The 22,189-nt window shown below is 37.3% G+C and overlaps 1 protein-coding gene across 1 annotated transcript; it reads left to right on the top strand.

Moving 5' to 3' along the window:
• Window positions 1–1,218: 1,218 nt before the first annotated feature.
• RHOBTB1 (Rho related BTB domain containing 1) lies at window positions 1,219–22,052 on the top strand (the record flags this gene model as incomplete). Its single annotated transcript, XM_079535287.1, has 9 exons — window positions 1,219–1,410; window positions 1,790–1,893; window positions 12,445–12,630; window positions 14,319–15,286; window positions 15,699–15,817; window positions 18,300–18,450; window positions 20,075–20,163; window positions 21,297–21,402; window positions 21,883–22,052. 9 exons carry the CDS (start codon window positions 1,219–1,221, stop codon window positions 22,050–22,052), a joined length of 2,085 nt encoding a protein of 694 aa, XP_079391413.1.
• Between the last annotated feature and the right edge of the window lie 137 nt (window positions 22,053–22,189).

Here is a 22,189-nt window from a genome sequence, read left to right as displayed (position 1 = left end):
TCATATTTTCAGTACCCTAATAGTTAATATATGTGCTATATTTAGGAGCAAATGAGATACAAGTATTAAAAAAACTGTTGAAACAAAGGCACGCAGTAATTTATCTGTTGTACTTTTTCTTCTCAGGAAAAAAAGGACATCATCACTCCAGATGGTGGTCTGTATTTTGTCAGTTAAACTGCTGTAGGTTTTGTTGCTGAAATAGCTGTTAGGCAGGTCTTTCTGAACATGTTTGTGCCTTGTACTTTATCTTTTCCTCTGCCTTGACTACATTCCCCAGCAAAGACCAGATTGCTGAAGAGAGATGATCAGACATTGGAAAATGAAAAACTATGATCCTGCATCCCTTTATTAGTAAATGACAGACTTCTGTAGAAAATGGGCAAGGTTAATTTTAGTCTTTCAAATATCTTTCTGTTCCACCTTATATTCATACCCAGGTGTTTAATCAATAAATTGCCAAAGAATATGTAAGTAAATACTTTCAGTAATACCTTTCAGAATCAGGATTGTATCTTCAAAAATCTCATTCTCTTTACTTTTCAGCATCATGTAAAAAAGTTTATTGGTATATGTGAGCACATTTGGAAGTTTCTGCAGGGCTGTTTGGTTTCATTAGACTCCCTGATCTTTACAAACTTCCTTGGAAAATTATGAGTATGTAATATGTGCAGGCATTAATAGGAGCCATGGTTTGTAGAGAACAGTCTCTGGAGCAGTCTTACAAAGTCTGTTTTATTGTGTGCATAAAACTAAAACCATCTGTGTGACTTAGTCTTAGCAATATTGTTTGGAGAGCCCTAAATCAAATCCCGAATGGGCAAGATTAGAGAAGGCAAGTTTATACTAGAACCTTTCAGGTTGAACCCACTGATGTCCAGTCTTTTCTCCTTCTTAGCATAAAAAGTATTAGCAAGAGGTAAGTTTGTGCTAGCTGTCCTTGTTTCACCAAGATCTGGCTTCTGCAAACAGGCTTTGTTTACAGAAACTGAAGTGAAAATAGCATGTGAACAACATAAACTGACTGTGGTCAAAATAGTCCTGCATTTGCATAACTGTGCAGTATTTAAAGGATACTTTGGTACAGCTACAGACATTTCCTTGAGACTTCAGTCTTTCTCAGACATCTTTGAAGAAGTAGAAGGGTCTGGTTCTAAATAACATTATTTGTACTGTGGTAGAAAACAATTTTAACTGTCTTGTTACAGTTTTTGGTAAATGGACATTGACATGGACTACGAAAGACCCAACGTTGAAACTATCAAGTGTGTGGTGGTTGGAGATAATGCAGTGGGGAAGACTCGTCTAATTTGTGCAAGAGCTTGCAATACAACTTTGACTCAGTATCAGCTGCTGGCAACTCATGTACCAACAGTCTGGGCCATTGATCAGTACCGTGTCTGCCAAGAGGTAAGGACTGCAGGTTTACAGAATAGGGAGTGCATGCTTTGATGTTGCACTAATATTTACTGGCTAGCCTTTCCCTGTCAAAATGTAACATTGCACTCAGATATATTGCATGCATGGTTTCTGCTGCAGCTATGGTCTGGAAAGCAAGGAGGGCTGTCATGTCCCTGAGTCTGTCATTCCAAAGTGTGTTGGTTTGTTTGTGTTTTAATTAAAACTATTTTGAGAAGATTAATATATTGCTTGTGTTTTATGAAATATACAATTCACTGAAAACCACATGATAGACTCTTGATGTACTATGTTTTGAATCTCCTTACAAGGCAAATTAGAAATGTACTCGTTTGATGGAGGAAAAGAACATAAGTTGTGCTCTGTTTAGGTTCTTGAACGCTCACGAGATGTTGTGGATGAAGTGAGTGTTTCTCTCAGGCTGTGGGATACGTTTGGGGACCACCACAAAGACAGGCGCTTTGCTTACGGAAGGTAAGTTGATCCAGGCTAAACTTTAAATAGTACTTGTAGTAAAATTTAGAGCATAAACATTTGCAAATCTTGATTTTTGAAAAGCAAGGACTTACAAATAATCAAGGGTATTCCTATTCCTGCCTACTGGAAAGAGGATTATATACCAGAAGGATTAAAAAGAGATAAATATTTTAAAAGCTGTGTAGTTTTACTACACAACATTTCCTTGAAATGCCTGCTAAGCTCTGTCAACAAATGTCCCATTTCAATTTTTAAAGAAAATTCCCAAAAACAAGATCGTGGTTTTACAAAATTGAACATTGGTATTCCCTGCCTGATTAAGCAGCATATGATGTAATTGCCTACTTAATGCTGAAAGAACAAGCAGAGATACTGGAAACCATTATTAGCATTCATTGGAATATTTCTTGTAACAAAACCTGCCGTGTTGATTGGACAGCTCACATGAAATGGACAGCTCACACCGAATGAGCAGAGCCCATTCCACGAAAGGTGAGGTACTTCTGTATGCAAATATAATGACAGCAGACTACCTCTATGGAGCAAATGTTTAGCTCCATAGAAGAAGATGGGGTCTGAATAGTTTTTTCCATAACTAACGAGGAACAACTAACAAGTAACTAACAAGAACAAGGTTTCAATCCTCACATATTTTCTCTCCTTCTCTAATTTTTTTTTTTTTTAATGTTTGGTTGTACCCCTTAAGTTGTATAGTGTCTGTCCTATCTTCAAATTACATTTTGCCAAAACATATTTACTTTTCCTTCACTACATGATGAAACGAGCACCTTTGGGAGATGATGGTCTTATCTTCATCCCTCAGAATCACTGCAGAAGGGTTCTGTGGTTGAATTCAGTTGTTAAATTTTCAAAGTATAAAACTATATAGCAGTTGGGACAAACTATTCTTTGCATGCAGCCCTATGTTAGTAGCGTGCTTTCATGAATTAGCTTGAATTTTGTTTGTGTCAGGAGCTAAGGTGCAGCACCACAGCAATACATAGGGGTAGAACATGTACCATTTGTCAATAAGGTCTGTGTGTGGTTTCCAGGTTAGCGCTGATTTAATGCTCAGTGCTGCTCCAGTATGTGAGTAGATACTGTTTTAACATTTGGCACATATGGAACATACTTTGATAAATTTAGATGTAACTTAATGATTCCTCTGAATGTTCCTCTTTGGTGTGGCCTCCTGATATTCTGCAACAGATACTGTGCCACTGAGAAGATTACTAGAGATTAAGAGAACAAAATCAGGCATGTTCTGAACTCTGATCCACTGTTTGCTGACAGGATGGGAGAGGGGAAAAACAGCATACTTATTGTCTAATCCTGCAAACACCAAGGAAGACATGAATAAATGAAGATCTTATAGGATTAATCATACGAACACAGACATTCATATGTGATGGTAGCAGAACCGAGTGCATGCAGAGTCAGGTTTGTTATACCTGGTCAACTTCAAAAGGCTGTTCTAAAAACTTACTGTGCCATTAGTGGTTTATCTTCTGCAAGTCTTGTAATACAGTAAATCACTGGAAACTCTCTTATAATTTCGGTTCTAAAGTTTCCCAGTCGTAAACAATGATCAAGGACTTGAAAAATATATATGCATACCAGTGTTGTAAGTCAGTTGTTTAACATTTTATCTATTTTAGCATTTCTAAACGTTTAACCATTCAAAAAAATATTGAATATTCATGTTTATAGGAATTCATTTTAAATAGCATACATTGAGCCACAGTCTACTCATAGCAGAGAGGAATCTTTCAGCGAACAGTTTATATTGAACTGCTCAAGGCTACACCTAGAGGTACTCTGTCTGAAAGGTTCTTTAATGAGATATTCCTTCAATTCCCTACAAAACCATTTTATGCATGTGCTCCTTGTGCAAGGGAAGGTTTATTTCAGCCGAGCACTCAACCAAGACCTCTAATTGTTCTAAACATGGTGTAACAAGAACCAGCAGGTCATTAATTCACTTGCTGCACGTTGGAAAAGATTGTTCCATACAGTTTTGCAAAATGTTACATAAATAGATATGCTATAAATGACAGGGCAAACAGTTAAGAGGACTTGCAGCAAAGATAAATCCTTCTTAATTCTTTATTTTTCAGATAGAAACATTAAAGAAGATTGGCAAAAGGAGTGTTTTTCAACTATTTTTGTGTGTGTGAGAGAGGAAGAAATAAACATATTTCAATACCACTGAGGATGGAATGGTTAATATTTATAGTGTCATCCTTTAAAATGAAAGTGTGGGGAGTGAGATCAGTCTGTGCTCTACTGTGTGGTGTTTAGTATAGTAATCACAATCCTACAGGAGCTTTGGGAAACAGATCCTGGCAGATTACAGGAGGAAAGGGAGGTTGCAATGATTTACCAGTGTCCCTGGGAGGCACAAAACTGCGTGTTTAAAGACAAGAAAACATCTTTATTTACACTTCTTTCAGTTTTCAGGATAGCTATCCTTCTGACAATCTGATTTTGAATACGTGTCAACTTGTTGCTATGTTCAAATTAATTCAAAACAGGAAAAAAATTGGCTTGCACTCTTTTTCCCTCATGTAAACATATTCCAACACAGTTTGATTAATAACCTACAAAGTTTTTTGATATATGCAGCTCTAATATGTGTTAACACAAGCACAGAGCTCATTTGTGAAATCAAGAGTTAATTCAGCCTTTATCAAATATTTGTTCTCAATACTACGAGTGTGGTTTGTCAGCTAATGTAACCAGGATGATTTATTTACTTGCAACTTAAGTATGAGCTGCAGACCAAACAAAATCTGTTCATACAGCTTGGGCAGCAAACGGCTTTTTCCTCATGACTTACAAATGTGAATGAGCCATTCTGTGAAACTACTGACAGAGCTTCTTAAAATATGTTCATAGTATTACCTCTGTTGTGAATGGACTTCATAATCTTTGTGGGTATTGTATATACACAGAGGTACACATGCATTCATCTTTTCCTCTGTGGTTACAGGTTTCTTAACACGTTACTTCCATGTAATTGAATCCATAGAAACACACATTTAGATCACTGCTGAAATGAGTCCATGAGAAAAGGTGTTTATCACCAATAGTTGAAGATTTTTGCCAATCTGTTTAAGGGTTCTTTAGTTTTCTGGGTATTGTTGCTGCTGTTTTTTGGTTTTCATAAAAAGCAGCGATGATAGTGTTTCTCTAACAACAAAGCCCAGGTAGCTTTGACGTAAAATGTTATTTGCATTCAGGAAACTTGACAAGATTAGAGTGAAGTGGGTGTCTTCATTGTGTGCAACTGTGCACACAGATTAGTTAGATCAATTAGATCATCTGTTACTTGCTGTCTGTGCCAAAGTTGGGAATGGCAGCAGCTCCTCTACTTTGTTCAGAGGAGTAAGATTTCAGAAATGCTTTGAAAAAGCCCACACTTTTCTCAGGACAAGGAATTCTGCTATTTTTATATTAGAGCAATGATCCTACTTGCACATACCTTTTACTGGTCTTTTACTGGCAAGGGCTGGAGGGAGACTGCAGAGATGCATCTTTGCAGTAGTAGCACTTAGAAAGTTTTTTGCTCTGCTGACAAAGAGTGAGCTGGTGGAGAATCCACTTTTTTCCAGATATGTTTTTTTTTTTTTGCTTTAACTGCTTACTTTTGGAGTGTTTAGCTGCCACAAAAAAAATGACGTGCTGTATCTTCAAGTCGTCTTCATTGACCAACATTTTGAGCCGTTGCTGTACTTTACAGTGGCTATTCAGGTTCTTCATCAAGTAGTTCTGAAGTCCTGTAAAAAAATGTTGATATTTGATGCAAAATATTTTTTCTTTTGAGTTGGTCACCACCAAGAAAAACTATAATAGGTAGAGTTTCATAGATCACTTTCTGAAGAGATTTTCTTTTGATATGGAGTATATACGCACTATTTTTTTTTCATTACGTACACTAACATTTCAGGCTTTTCCACTCAATCAACATGTAAGTATTTGCTTTATGTACTTAAAGCAGTAAAATCAGCGCAGATCTATTACTTGTCTTTTCTGCATGCTGCCATGGCTCCATACTGTGAATAGAAAGAGCTTGGAATTGTGGTTAGGAGTCCTTCTTTCCTTAAAAGGATGTGTACCTAATAAACAGTGGTGTCTGAGGCTCTGTTTGACATACAGTAGAGAAAAACCTCTAATGTTTCAAAGTTTTCAAGTCACTCCTTGACTGGAGTGAAAAAGTATGTATCTAATATTATTTGCTGTATTACATAGCTTTCTTTTTTTTCCTTGTTCTCATAATTCTATCCTAAGGATTGCAGTGCAAAAGGAAAATCTTTCAGAAGTGCTGAACTTGATAACTGACTCTGCAGAAATGTAGATCTCTGTGAATTATTTCTTTGTGCATATCTACTAGGTAGAGCTCTACTTTAAAGTTCTTAGTCTGAATTTCCTTATGCGTATATCAGGATACAGAAACCACTTGCACAACCACGTATAAATATTTTAAGTGGATTTCACTTACCAATAACTTCTTGAAATCAACTTGCAAGTTTAAACTTCCTGACAACTGTTATTGTTTTTTTTAAGTAATAAATGATTTTGGTGACAGCCCAAAAAAAGCAAAAAAAAAAAAAGTCTTTATTTTTTCTCTCCAGATAATGAAGGTCTGTCTAGCATCTGTTAATGTTCAGTTTTCTTGTCTTGCATGACTTCAGAAGTTACTCTCATAGTGGATGCAAACCAGACCCTGTAATTCTGTCCTCTGCTCTAGACTTTTGCCTCTCTTTGTCCTTTCCACTATTGCCTTTCATTAGCACTTATAAAAAATCATCATTTGTAGGAATGTTAGGATCTAGCTTTGGATCTTCATTTTTGTGTTTGCTTTCTATACTTACATCCATTCCCTACCTTTAGGGTCTTTTTTCTTTCTAAATTTCATTGGTTCGAATGGTATTTCAGCAAAATCTCTTACCTCCCTCAGATTTGTTTTTTTTTCTAACGGAGCAGTAGTTCCTGGTATTTTTTAAGAGGATGGTGTGGGAGTAAATAAGGGGTTCATTTGTTCTTGCTTTTATTTTGCTGCAGTTTCCTTGACAGAAGTTGCTGGTTCTCCGTAGACAAATAGCATGTAGTTCTGATCTGCAAGCTGCCTACTTACAGAAAATATAGTAGAAAATAACAAAATAAAGGTGCAAATCTCATCTTTCCCTCTGTCTGTTTTGTTCATCGTTTTGTGAGTTTATATTATTTCATCTTCCATCCAAAGGCAGCATTCAGTTAACAAAAACATTACTGGCTAAATCCTCTTTAGTCCCTTTTTTATTTCTGGCTGTTCTTTTTTTTCCATCCTTTTTTATGATATCGCTGGCTTTTTTTTTTTTCCCACCCTTCTCCCTTGATTTGGTGTTCAAGCTGTGTGTCTTACTTTTATAAACATTGATTTTGCAAATTAAGAATTTCTGACTCCAATTAACTATCTCTATAACTCTATTTATCATGGAATTTTTATTCCCCTGTTAGGAATGAAGTAATCTATATCTGCTCCTGTGAATGTGCTTAGTATATATTTTGGATGTGTAAAGTACAAACATACCGTATTCCAAGGAGAACTTTACTGAGTTGAAACTGGCAAAGTTTGGCCCAGAATACTACCAAGGTAGTTTGCAGACAGCCTGTTTCATCTGCAGATTTCTGTGTGGCACTAAGATGGTATTCTTTTTATGCAAATGATGAACCAGACTTATGGGTAAATTTACTTCTTATAGCCAACAATAAAATGAACCAAATCCCCAGGCTTTCTAAGAAGTACTTTAAATTAAAAATAAAACTGCTTTCCCCGTTTCATTGTTGCAGACCACTTCACCATTCTTTTTAGCGCTACTGCTGCACAGACATTTGAACACTAAGAGCAGCTCTTGCAGGTTTCTGCTGTGGAGGATATGGTATCTTAATGATATTGAAACACTTCTTGCCATTCATTGCACATGCACCACTACTTTTTCCATGAGTACCTCAAAGGAAATAGAGATTTTTTAAACGCTTACAGTTAAGAATGATGTATTATTTGTAAACAGTGTATGGGAAAATCTTCCACTTTTGAACCACAACCTGGAAATACACAGCTTTCCTAAAGCTAGCTTTATCATCTTCTTATGACTTTTGTTTCTAACTAAAAATGATGTTACAAAAATTGTAGCAATAGATCTGCATACTACTCATCACAAAATGGGAATATATTTCAGGGCATTTTGACAGTTTCGCTCATTACACCAGTATTTAAGAAGCTTCGCTGCTGTCGGTAAAGTATAGAACTAATTGATTGTCCTGCTCACGTCCAGGGCATTGCATGGTCTTGCCCTGCCTTACCTGGGTACCTTCAGTTCTTCACGTGCTCGGCACCCCCTGCATTTTAGTTTTCCTATTGTCTCATCTGTTTTGAGTGTGTGCACGTAAGTCCTGTTTTTTCAGGTCATTTTGTTATGCTCATGGGTCACTTAATGAATTTCTTCTCATTTCATGTGATGGCTGCAACTGCATTTACTAAAAACTGAGTTCTATTGAAAACATATTATCAGTCCTGCTTATAGCTGTCTGCATAATTAAAAGTTAATTTAATTTAAATTAAAAAATGTTTTTTTGTTTTTGTTTTGGTTCTTTTTGCAGCTCTGTGAGATGCATGTATGACAAAATGTTGTATAATCAAGTGAATCTCTCTCTTCAAAGGATTGATGGGGAGATACAGCAGGATTTTGTTGTGCCATAAATGAGATTCAGGATTTAATTTGTAGTCTTCTACAGCCTGAATCTACTGTGTTTGCAGCTGATGTGTGCAGTCGGGCTGTCCTACAGTCTGTTCATTCATGTGGCTGAAAGCCTATGCAATGTCCAATTCTGTCTCAAATCGGATACATTTAACTGTGGCACGGTCCTCTGAGGAACTCCAAGGCAAAATTATGGGACATGTAGAGAAAAAAAAAAATGAGGGCAGAAGGAGCAAAAGCAAAACAACATTTTCTTGATAAATCAACCTGTAAAGATTAGCTGTTAAGGTAAAATCAAAAGAGTCTAGCTGTTTGAATGAACCTCTGCAATAGAGCTTGCTCTTTAAAATTCTAAGAATGGACTCCCTTTTTTTGAACTTGTATCTTCGCAGAGAATGCTAATATCTAGATACAGGGGGAAAAAAATCTAGTCTGTTCTTAAAGTTTCCTTTGAATGAATAGGTGTAACAGCCTTCTTGTCAAACAAAATATAACTTGTCTATCCTTAAAGTGATTCTGTCAGATTTGTCTCTTGAGTCTCAATTAAGGTCTCTAAAACAAATGCATACTTCTAACTTGTCTTCTAGAAAGACAAAAAGATAGCATTGCAATACAGTTCAGCCTTTCTCCCGCCTTCTTTCCTACTCCTTCCATTTATTTCTGGATCAGATGCATCTCCTCTTCACATTCTGTATTCCTCAGCTTTATTTCTTCCCTTTTCCAAACCAAACAGTATTACTCCATGACTGCGTGACGATGACGATACCCCATAACTGTAACCAGCAGTTCTTGAATGCAGCAGTTTTTCCCACTATCTTGTAAATTACAAACTACACAGAACTTCTTCATAGGTAATGCAGCATATGCGCATTTCAGAAAGCACCCTGTTTCTTCAATGAGCCATAAATCCACATTAGAGTATCTGCAGCCATCACCATAGTTTATAACTCTAGTTTCCAACTACAAAATGATAAACTTTTAAGCACACTTGCCATAGAATTTATGAGATGCCATTTAATATTGCTGTTTCCTTGAAATTTTATCTAAAATAAAAGTATTAGTTAAGATGAAACTATGTAGTAGTTTGTCACTGAGAGGTGGCTCAGCAGCGTGATGTGCAGCTGTATCTGCAGTGCACCTCATTACACAGTTCAGGAATATACACAGCATCTAAGCAGATGAGTCTTCAAAAATCCCAGTCCCAAACCAGTTGAATACTCCGTTATAGAAAGCAGCCTTCTGTAAAAAACATTACTTATCTGCTGCTTCTAACAGCTCTTTCAGAAAGGCTTGTCACATGGCTAATATACTGCCTTTTCTCCCCCACCTTGGGAGTTTCTGATAGTAGCAATTGCTGAGAAACTTCAGATGGGTGCAGTAGTTACCTGTACCTTGAATGCTGCCAGACCATGCGGCTGCTAATTTAAAACTATCTTGTCATTTTGCTGTACTACTTGCTTTTCTGCAGTGACTTCCACTGCTGTCTCTACATCTGATCTCAGACACTAGGAGCTCCCATGTACATGTCCCATGTAGCAGCACACCATGTACTAATTCCTGCCACAGATGTGGTTCTCCAGAGGCTTTTTTTTTTCATTCTCTGAAGTTTAAAAGGGGTAGCTGCTTTCATGAAAAGTTCTTATCCATGTTCAAACGTGTACCACTGAATGCACTGAAGTAATACTTATGTTTGTGTGCATCTCAGAATGTTTATGACCTACTTTCTTTGTCCATAGGAGTCTCCTATAAGTTGTCTATAGCTATGTTTAGAGCAAGCTGGGCACACATCAGATGTAAATGTTTTGCAGTAAGAATTATTTCCCCAACCACAGGTCTGCACTGGGTCTGGTCTGCTGAGTGATTTGGGGCTGTCCTGGCCAAGGAAACAGGTCGTCCCTGGCTTGTCTCGGCAGCCCAGCTCTGGCCATCCCAGCACTGGGCAGTACAAGTGCTGGGGGCAGCTGTTGTCATCTCCTGCCTAGGAGCTCCTGCAGAGTTCTCTTTACTTCTGGTTTACAGAGATGTGTATCCTGTGGTTTGTAGAGTCAGGAGGGTTGAGTACTCATGGCTGCAATTACTTGGCTTAGGTGTCAGTTTCTGAAAATCACAAGACAGACTGTTCAGTTATAGTTGGAGCTGGCCTGACAGCCAACGTTTCCTGCTCTGGCAATTCTGATCATCTTAAATTAAGCAATTGAGCAGATCAGAATATGTCTAACAGATTTTTCACTGTAGCTACACATTGATTCCTCCTTCCTGGAATCTAAGCAAATTTCTCCTGGATCTAGGTTTTATTCTTATGTGACCTTGAATAGAGCAAACTTGAATTTGATTTGTATTTGCTTCAGTTACATAGAAGACCCGTGTTTTGGCTACTTACCTCTCCCTATTTAGCAGATAACATTCCAATTTGAAAAGGGCTTGTCTCTAAATATGGCAGATGTGTTGTAGTTTATATGAGGTACAGATCTGGAGCTGGTGCATTTCTCCTGTGTGAGTTATGCTCGCAGCAGTACCTGCACTGTTGCAGCTATTTTTAGAAGCAGTCCCGCTGGGTATGTCTGTGCCCTCGCTGTGATGTAGAAAGCAGCAGTACTGAGGAGGTATTCCATTATTTAGAAGGCAAATGCTAGGATTCATTGTTCCTTCTGTATCTTTTATGCGAACTACGGACACAGCATATTGTGCTAAATTAACGAGTAACAGAACTGAGGTAGACACAGTATTGCAGAGGTTATTCTGCTGTCAGCTCTGTATTAGTAAGTTCCCTCTACCACCCCAGATGTCCCTTTCCCCCAGTCTTTTCTTAGAGTTTCAATTCAATGTTGTTTTTTTAATTTTAATTTTTGTTGCTCTTGTTTTTCTTTCATGAGAGACCCAGGAGTGTGAAAACTGCTTTATAAATCCCATCCTAGTTTATAAATAAAGGAATTATCCCAGGGTAGGAATGCTCTGAGACAAGTACTCAAGCATTTCTCACCATTGGGGTGCTAGGTCTGGCAAGTGGTTTGGTGGCTGAACTCCCAACTTTAATCCTCACGTTTGTGCTTTAGAAAGCGGTTTTATTTACTGAAATATTTTGTCTTTTCTTAAAACTTGTAAAAGCTCTCAAACATTTTTGTGCTTGCACTGATTTAAGGTACTGTCTTGTTCTGTGCTGCATTGCCCTTATTTTTACAATACTCATTTTTGCTTGTATTGTGGAAGTGATCATTGCTGTAAATTCTGTGGCAATTAATCCTTTTAACAGGTTATTTATTAAAGATGTTGGAAGCACTGCTGTACAAAGTGCATTGCAGAGGATACAGCCTCACTATCTAGAAGAATGCAGTAAAGTTATTCCTCTGTGACAAGGCTCAGAAACGGTCTGTCTGCTGGTGTGGCTTTTCTGGAGTTCTGTGTAACACCTTTGTAATTCCTGAGCACCAATGATCTTTGAATTGCATTCAGGTATCCAGTCAGCAGTTGCAAGCAATGATAGCCTGCGGACAACTGCAGTGTAAAAGTAGAAAATGGCAAGTTCTACCTCCCTTCTTAGTGCTCTGTTTATATGTGCAGAGATCATTTCTCTGCATATGGGGCCAGCGCTTCTTAAGTATGTGGCTCTGTGCTCTCATGCTTTTGTGATTAAATGCATAACTTCTATAAAACCTTTGCATGAACAACGTGTGTTCTCTTGTTGGGTGTCTGTGTTTTTCAAAGCACACAATGGAATAGCTTCAAGAAGGAGTGATGAAAATAGGTGTGAAGTTGCAGTGGAAAGTGTGCTTGTTGGGTTTTAATTGGTATCTTCATGTTCCTTTTCTAGGTCTGATGTAGTTGTTCTTTGCTTTTCAATTGCTAATCCTAATTCCCTGAATCATGTGAAAACGATGTGGTATCAAGAAATCAAGCACTTCTGTCCTCGTACACCTGTCATTCTGGTGGGCTGCCAACTAGATCTCCGCTATGCAGATCTTGAGGCTGTTAACAGAGCCAGACGGCCCTTGGCAAGGTAAAGTTTAAACAAGAATAGGAATTTAAAATGTAAATCAAATATAATAACTTCCAAAGAGAAAAAGCAGAGCATGACATTTCCCTCCTCCCTTTTTTTTGAGTAAAATTGTAATTCGTAATTCTGTTGTTTTGGCTCATTACTTCTTAAACACACACAGTTATTATATGTTTCCAACAATATTTTTGCTCATTGGATATCCAAACTTGCATGGGTGCCTGGACACTAGTATAGTGTAGATAATAATGATTACTGGGGGCTTTTATATATCTTTCTCCATCCAAATATGTGTCATGTCCTACCCTGTCTTTCCTATGAGGTACTGTTTTAAACACATTGGTTCTATTCATGTATCTTAATTTTCAATGGGTTTTTCTTTTCTAAACATAATCCTAGATCATGCCAGAAAATAAGTGCTCCAAATTAAACTGGAGATTGAGAGAGTTAGGAGCTCCTGTAGAGAAGCTTTGCTTTTCCTAGATTCAAAAAAGAACAACAACTTTTACATATTGCTTCTAGTTTCTCTACTTTATAAGAATCTGAATGATACCAGATTCATGAATAGTATCTGTGAAAATATAGTTAAAGCATCTGTTGTGACCTGTTACCATAAAAAGGCTGAATTAATATTACATGGGCTCTTATACAGCTTTACCTTACATTCAAATTCTTGTCTTGCAATAACGTTTTCTTAGGTTTGCTTTTTTAAAAAGATTACCTTTTTGTGTGGGTGATCTGGGTTCTCTTGTGGACTCTTTAAAAGGAAATATTTTTCGAAACTCAAAATTATTCTAATATTCCTTTATGATTTCACTAGTAATGAAGTTTGAATTAGGACTCTGCATGTCTAGCACACACTTTGCCACCTGAGCTGATTATTAGCTGGCAACAACAGCGAACTGTAGTCTGGAACATGTTACATCTGTGCCAGGTTGTGTCTGTCCAAAATGGTATGCAGTGTTGAGGTCATATCTTCTGGATATTTCTGTTGGGAAACTGGATCCCAGCCCAGATTTTTTTCTGATTTGCTGTATCATGTACTAAAGCTGCTCTGGAAATTTATGAGATCCTACAGAATGCTTCTGAACCCAAACCAGGGCCTATCTCTTCATGTGTTTATTCTGTACAATTTTGTCAAAGGCTACTATGATTTTCTTAAAAAAGCGTAAGCCTAAGAAATATTTCTCTCTTTGTATTTAGCTGTATTTGAGGCATTTCTCTGTCATTTTCTCTGTCTGACATCTCTGTCTGACAGTTTGCCATTGCGATTGAAGGATGAATACAAAAAAAGATGCTGGTTGAACAGCCAAGTAGAAGAGGATTTGGGGAGGCTTTTTTTTAAACAGAGTTCTAAAGCATCCTTTCAGCTCTTCCTACTGTAAATTTTTCATCAATAGAGAGAGAACTTGCTCCATCTTGTGAAAATGATTTTGTATATGTTTTTAGTAGCATAGTTACTATAAAGACATCACCGAACTTGAGCAGAATTACGTGTGTTATTCTAATACTCTCTGGTATAGTGGTTGTAGATTCCCAAAGGCTTTTGTGCACTTATTTTTATGCTATGTATTTGTTTGAATTATATTTGTCTCACAGTTGGTGCTGTGACATTTTGTAAAAATCTGTGCTTTCTGGAGTAACTCTGAAGTGATCACAGTGTGAGGAGGTCTGTTTTTGTTTAACCCTAGGCCAATAAAAAGAGGAGACATTTTGCCACCTGAAAAAGGCAGAGAGGTTGCCAAGGAGCTTGGGATACCGTATTATGAAACCAGTGTATTTGACCAATTTGGAATTAAAGATGTGTTTGACAACGCAATTAGAGCTGCCCTGATCTCCAGAAGACATCTGCAGTTCTGGAAATCTCATTTGAAGAAGGTCCAAAAACCTTTGCTTCAGGCTCCATTCCTACCTCCAAAAGCACCTCCTCCAGTTATCAAAATTCCTGAATGTCCTGTACCGAGCGTGAACGAAGCTGGCTATTTACTGGACAGCCCTCTGTGTGCAGATGTGATGTTTGTTCTCCAGGAGCAGGACTGCATCTTTGCTCACAAAATTTACCTAGCTACCTCCTCTTCAAAGTTTTATGACCTTTTCTTAATGGAATGTGAGGAAAGTTCAGACTTGGATGAAACACAGTGCAATAAAGAAAATACAAGTAAAGATGTTCTGACAAGTCACCTTGAGACAAATTATGACACTGATGAGATATCCTTGAAATCTGTTGATGTTAAAATTCCTGCACCAGAAAGTACTGATTCTTTGAACATGCTCAAACCCGAACCTGCTGAAACAATTTCTGCAGCAAGATCTCTGTTATCCTGGGGTAAGGGGTTTGTTAGTGTGCATAAGGAAATGCAAATGAATCCTGTCTCAAATAGGATGTGTCCTGTAACTGTGGTAAAAATGGATTCCTCTGTGCAGGCTGGACCTTTCAAAACTGTTCTGCAGTTTTTATACACAGGGCAACTGGATGAAAATGAAAAAGATCTCACAAGACTGGCTCAGATTGCTGAGATCTTGGAAGTATTTGATTTGCGAATGATGGTGGAGAACATTATGAATAAAGAAGCCTTCATGAATCAAGAGATTACTAAAGCATTTCATGTCAGAAAAGCTAATCGGATAAAAGAGTGCCTTTGCAAAGGGACGTTCTCTGGTGAGTAAATACACACTCTAACAGGCAAAGTATTAATTCTCTTACTCATGTTACCGTCTCTTTGCGTACTTCAAAAGCTTACATTGTTCTGAGAGGAGAGAAATGAGAGCAAAGTTAGTGTTACTCGTGGCCAGCTTTGTCAGCTTGGGATTCTGCAGTTTAACTTCTTCAGATCTATACAGAAGCTTTTAACTAAGTGGCTGAACTTTCCCAAGTGTTGAACAGCCAGCATCTCCCTTTTAAGTGAGGCTTTAAGGTTTTATTTTTACTTAACTGTGCAAAACCCTAGGGTTATCTTGGAGGAGAGAGAGAAGTTCTTGCTTAACAATGTGTAATTGATACGTGCATTCTTGAGGCACTTTTACTTTAAACACAGACTTGCAGCATGCCTGTTTCTTTGTTCCTATGGCAGATGTGACATTTAAATTGGATGATGGAACCATAAATGCCCACAAGCCACTACTGATCTGTAGCTGTGAATGGATGTCCGCAATGTTTGGAGGATCATTTATCGAAAGCTTGAACAGTGAGGTATTTGTCCACATTTTAATAGTGTTTGGTGAATATTGGGCAATGGAAGCATCATTCTGTAGCTACTTGAGTGGTTACAGTAATCCCTGGAAAGATTCTTTCTTTTTTCCATGAAGAAAATTACAGTGCCTAGGAGGATGTCATAATTTCTGCAAGGCATGAGACTTCCTCAAAATGTGCTCAGAACCTAAAATCCTATTTAAAATACTTTATATTGAAATAATTAAATAGGAATGTCTAATTTCTTTCAAATAAGTTTTAAAGATGTGTGAATATGTATTTATTCAAGTAAAAACATTTTGAAGAATACTTGGGGCAGGAGACATTGATCTAAAGGAAAAAATACAAAAATACAAAAAAGACATTGATTTAAAGGAAAAAATATTTTAAAAATTAGAGTATTAAACTAGAAATGAGAGCTGGCTTCACAGTACTTTGGCAGAAAGCTAAACTGTAATTCTCTACTGTGTTGTCTTATTCTCTTGAATAAAACAGCTATAGGGCATAAAAGATCTCAAAGCTTTGAATTAAGATTTTTTACTACAAACTGTATATTTTCAGATGTATTCATGGTCTATTTTTTGAGTTCTAAACGCTCCGCTAGCATTTTTTTCCATGTGTCTTACTGTATCTAGAATTTGATTTGAGTTTTGTTGGTTCTTGTTATAATTTTCTTCGTCCATTCTATCATGAAACTCTTATGAAGAGTTCAGGTGTTTTGTATTTAATATTTTGGAAGGTTGTGTTCTACTTAGATTTTTCTTGTTTTTTCTAATACAGCTGTAAACAATTCCTTGCCTGGAGGCATGCAGTACGAGTAGTTCATTTAAAAAGAAAACAAAACAACATAGTTTGATTGTAGTAAGCAACATTTGGCAATGAAGAATACACATTTATTTTCTACCTATTTTTAATCATAAACTTAAGTTTTAGCTCTTCTTTTGCATTTAAAATATTTAACTTCTGCTTTGTAGAGTTTAAAGTGTTCAGTAATGAATTTGCAAGTTTTTAAGTACATGGAGATAGGAATTTAATTTTCTTCTCCAACTGGTTTACAAAAACAAAATTACCTACTTTTCAGTTATTACTTTTCTGTACTTGAGGCACAGCATTCAATAAATTCATTCACTGAATTTACTATTCTCTGCATTAGCAAAATATGTTAATAATGAATGAGTTTTACAATTAGCTCTTACTTGGAGAACTGAACATTTCCCAGAGCATCTGATACGCATAAGAGTACATTTTAGCTATAACAAATCTGAGTTTGAATCCCACCCATCCAGCTGACTGAAAAATTTCCAAGCCCCCAAAGTTAACTGCTAGCCATGTGACAATGATTAATTCAGTTCTAGCAGGAATTACGTACTGAGTGCTTTCAAGCAGTCAGATTAAGTTATGTTTAATTCCTTGCCATATTTTTATTATTATTTTCTACTCTGCCATTCCATTTTTTTACTAAAAGATTTTCAGAACACCACAGTGCATTCTTCAGTGCCAGCACCCATTGAGTTGTGCAAATATGAATTACAAACTGCTGATTAGAGAGATCAGCTAGCTTGGGCTAGCACAACTAGCACAACCTCGAGACCCACAACAATCAGTTTTACTGTGGGAGAATGACCACGTCTGCAAACTGCAGTTGAGATACTACAATGATAGGTTACAGTGAAATTTTCTATTTCTCTTTCCTCTTCTTTTAAGGTAGTTCCATGGTGATAAGGATTTAGGGTTGTGCTGGTGAAAAATTAAATAGCATTTGTCTCAGTATAGGGAGTTTCATGGCACAGTAGTTACGCTGATGTATATGTGTGGCAGAAAAGGTTTGCCTCGCTTCTTCGGTTCTCAGTCCTTTCCCAACTGTCATTTACTTGGATAATTTGGCTATCTTGAAACAAACTGAGAAGGTTTGGGGTTTTTTTGTTGGTTTGGGGTTTTTTGTTTTTGTTTGTGTGTGTGTGTGTGTGTGTGTGTGTGTGTGTATAGTTTGTTTTTTTCTGATTTGGCGATTATGCCTTGTTTTCCTGGTTGGCTGATTACTTGCTTTCTTATCCTTTGGTTTCTGTTATTCTCAGATTTCCTAGAATATCCCTTGCTAGTAACAGATAGATTGTATTCCTTAAGAAATCTACTGAGAGAGTTTTGGCATGGGAAGTGCTCAGCTTCTAACAAAGCTGTCCATTTGCAGGCTAGAAAGCATTGTGCAGATTCACTGTTTGATGTGGAGCCAATTCCAGTAAATTGGTAGAATTGTCTGTATTTAAGCTGACAAAAGGTCTGACTCTGGAGGTAAACTTGCCAGTTGGCAGCTTATTGAACTTTAATGGCAAATTCCTTTTTTGAAAAAATAATTTCCTTGTATTTCTAAGATGACTTGAGAAAAAGGGACCGTCCAGCAAAGTGGCAAAAGTGATACATGACCCTTATATTAAAAATCCTCAATTATTGGAGTTTTTGGGTTTTTTTAATATGTCTTTTCCAGGTAGTTCTGCCCAACATAAACAAGACTTCCATGCAAGCTGTTTTAGATTACTTGTACACCAAGCAATTATCCTCCACTCAAGAACTGGACATACTTGAGTTAATCGCATTGGCAAACAGGTTTTGCCTTCCTCACCTGGTTGCTCTAGCAGGTAAGGACCTGTGAGCATGTCCAATGCAGTGTCTTCTACAACAGTTTAAACATGTCTTAATGATTTTGGAACGCACAGGATTTTTTCATATCAAAGATGATATTCTTTTTTCCATGAAAGGAAAATTATAGTACAACTTCATGTTTTCTCTTATGAAAATGTACTTGTCTTCCTCATGCCTTTTTTAGTTTTGTGCAAAACCAGCTCGTTGAAGCATTTTGTGCTTTAAAAATGCAAAGAGTAAACCTTCTCTTTAGCCTTGATGCAATATCTATGGTTTATAGTATCCATTCTGTAGTTAATAATTTACCTGAAAACAGGATGGACCCTGAACTTTTTGTTATGTAATGGATAAAGTGCTCCATTATAGATTTCTGTTCAAAGAGGGTAACTGAACCGATTTAAAAATTATCACGATGTTCATGAGTTTTGTAGAAATACTGTATCTCTTTTCACTGCCCAGGTGGGAGTTGGATATTTTGGTATACACACGGGTATTCAATCTTCAGTTCACTATGAAACTCATCTACCATATATTTAGAGAAAAATGACAGAATAGGTTACTATTCTGGTTTTAAAATTAAGTCTATTCATGCCCCAGACCTCTAGGATATGTTTTTCTTTGTGTGTAACTTGATATTATTATGAAGACATGGCCAAGGCCAAAACTGTCAGAGATGCTTGAAGCAAAGGTTACACGGGTTAATAGGAAAAAAAATGTTGCAAATTCTAACCACGTACCAAATCCTCACTCTCTTGCAATTGTGCATCAGGAATGCATATCTTGTCTACATTGGTTGTGACAGAACAAGTCTTTATTGCCTGATAATTCTTATAAGTAGTTGAAGCATAAGCATACATTTACTATTGAGAATATTTTGTTCTATTTAATTCTTGTTGAAATAATTTTGAGCCCAAAGGCTTTTGCCAGCAGCTTAATCCGGAAGAGCCAAATCAGCTCACTTCCCAGTAAACACTCCAGCCTCTAAAATGTTTATGCTTCTAGGAAAGGGTTAAGGAGAATCTCCTGAAGTACCTTTTGATGGTGAGCCCACATTTAGATCTGCAGAAGTAACTAATCTGAGAGGGCCTGAATTGAATTTTTCTTTATTAGTTCTGTCAGTATTCTATTGCCAAAACCTTGGCTGTTGTTTCTGTACTACCCAAAAAAGACAGCCGATGTATTTTTCTAATTTATATTGAAGTTTGCACCTATCCATTCTGCCAGAAGGAGACAGGTGGGTGCTGAATTTTGTACTTCTGTGAGTGATTAATAGTTGCTCATTTTCTGTAAGAAAGAGATAACAATTACATGTGAAAACAGAAATGAATTATTTCAATTGAGGCAAAGAGGCAAATACTGGTGTGGACTGTCCTTTACTGTAGCAATAGAGTTCACAGGAGTGATGCAGAATCTTCAGCCATAGCTGTGAAGGCCAGAATTTGACTTTACTCAGATTTGAAGTTGCTGAGGCTACCTAAGTGAATATGCCACTTACACAATGCTAGAGCTAACACTGGAAGGAGGAAGAACGTGGCTTCTTGGATCTTTGTTACTGCTGGATGATCTGACCTTGAGATGTGACTGTTTCCCATATGAGTAATGGGTTTTCTCCTGTAACAGAGCAGCATGCAGTACAAGAGCTGACCAAGGCCTCCATGAGTGGCGTTGCAATAGATGGGGATGTACTGTCCTGTTTAGAATTGGCTCAGGTCAGTGCACACTGTTCTTTAAAGATACTCTTGCCAACTGTAGCACTTGTTTTAGCTCTCTTTGTTCTGACTATTACACTTAAGAAACTCAAAGTCCTTAGTTCTGAGAGCAACTAACAATAAAACTGACTCTTATTTTCTATTGTAAAGAAGGTTTTTACGTTAGTTCAGAGATGAAATATCTATGAAAGTAAACTGGAGGTAGTTTTGTTTCAAATACAAGTTTTAATTTTTCTTGATCACTGAGCTTCCAAGCTCTTTATTTTCATGGCTGTGTTGTAATATAATGGAGCAGTTTAGCAATGGTAACTCGTTCTTGGGTTCCTCTCTGTTTAGTTCCAGTAGATATTTAGATCTGCAGTGTAGCAGCAAAAGTTTTTATATTTTTAAACTTAATGCCTAGACTAGCTACTCAGAGCCAGTCTTCTGATAGTTCAGAGCATGTACAAATATTACTTCTTCTTGTTCAGACATATTTCAATGTTTGCTGAGTCCCGGAAACCAAGACTGAACCCTTTTCAAGAGAAGGGCAGCTTACTTAATTTTATGAAGGGTGTTTTTTGTTTCCTTGCTTGAAGACAGAATTGGGACGTTTTAACTGCTGTTAGGATATCCTCACTGCCTTGTACATGCAACTGCAATGCGTTTGTAACCTGAGGTCATAGTAGACAACTGAAACACATGCAATGAAGGTTGATTTGCATTCTAGCTGTTTCTTCCTTATGACTGTAGGAAGCTTTTACTAGGTGTTGTATTGAGCTTTTGCTAATGCTTGAATTCTATCAGTGAAGCTAGGCTTACAGAAAGTTACTTCAGAACAGGCTTTGTAATAACTCATAGGTACAGACATAAGGGACAGGTCCAGCATGCCTGAGGTTCAGGGGAACTAAATGCTGTGCATACTAAACACCTACTTACAAGCCTTTTGGGCCACCATTTGCTCCAGCAGAGAAGCCTGGCAAGGGCTAGAACATCTAGAGGGGAATTCAGCTTCAAAAGCTTCCCTGTGCTCTTGTGAGAGTGCTGCCAGATACAACTCACTGGGGAATCACACTAGCTTTGGTTCTTAGTTGGGACTGCAGAATGAACAATAACCTCAGTAAACTGAATAAGCTTCTTGTTTTTCTTTACAGTTTCACAACGCTAACCAGCTGGCAGCTTGGTGCTTGCACTACATCTGCACCAATTACAACAGTGTTTGCTCCAAATTCCGCAAGGAGATCAAAGCTAAATCTTCAGGTATGGGCAACAATTCTCCATTTTCATGAGGCCACTCCTTCTTTCTCTCCTTCTAGTCCATTCAACACATAGATAGCTCAGCTGTGAGACTGAACGTCTGCACAATTACATGTAGCATTTTTACATTCTTCTAATCTATAAAGAAGGGTCATAGTCATTAGCCTGATTCCTAGGCAAACATGTTGCTCTTTACCTATTTCAGAGATGCTAAAAGGAAAAGTTATTTACTGGTGTCACAATTAAAGATAGGCTCTATAAAGGTCTTGCATTTTTACACTTTAGTGGTCTGAGAATTCTCACATGTGGCTGCTTTCAGATTCTTTTCACTGTAAGTACATCAGGAAACTAGGGGAATTTCTGATAAGCTAGCTAACACAGAGACTGGATAAATGATGAGTTGTGTAGCTTTCTGCAAACAAGGCATTTTTTGGGATCTGTGTAATTTACTGGCTGGTTTGTGCTTTGTTTCTTTTTAATCAGATAATCAAGAATATTTTGAGAGGCATCGCTGGCCACCTGTGTGGTATTTAAAAGAAGAAGATCACTACCAACGAGTTAAGAAAGAAAGAGAAAAGGAAGATTTTGCACTAAATAAACACCATTCAAGGCGGAAGTGGTGCTTCTGGAATTCCTCTGCTGTAGTTGCCTGAACAGAACACATAACTGGAAATTCATAGCCAGTGTCAGAAGTTAGTCTTATTGTTAGAAATAAGATGTTTTCAGGAAACTTTGTTCCATATCTGTGCATTTATTACTGCTAGGGTCAAAAGCACAAGCCCACTGAAAG

The sequence above is a fragment of the Tetrao urogallus genome (genome assembly GCF_951394365.1).
Source record: "Tetrao urogallus genome assembly, chromosome: 5".
Lineage (NCBI taxonomy): Eukaryota > Metazoa > Chordata > Aves > Galliformes > Phasianidae > Tetrao > Tetrao urogallus.
Note: the sequence above shows the minus strand (reverse complement) of the source record. Positions and strands in the feature narration are given on the sequence as shown.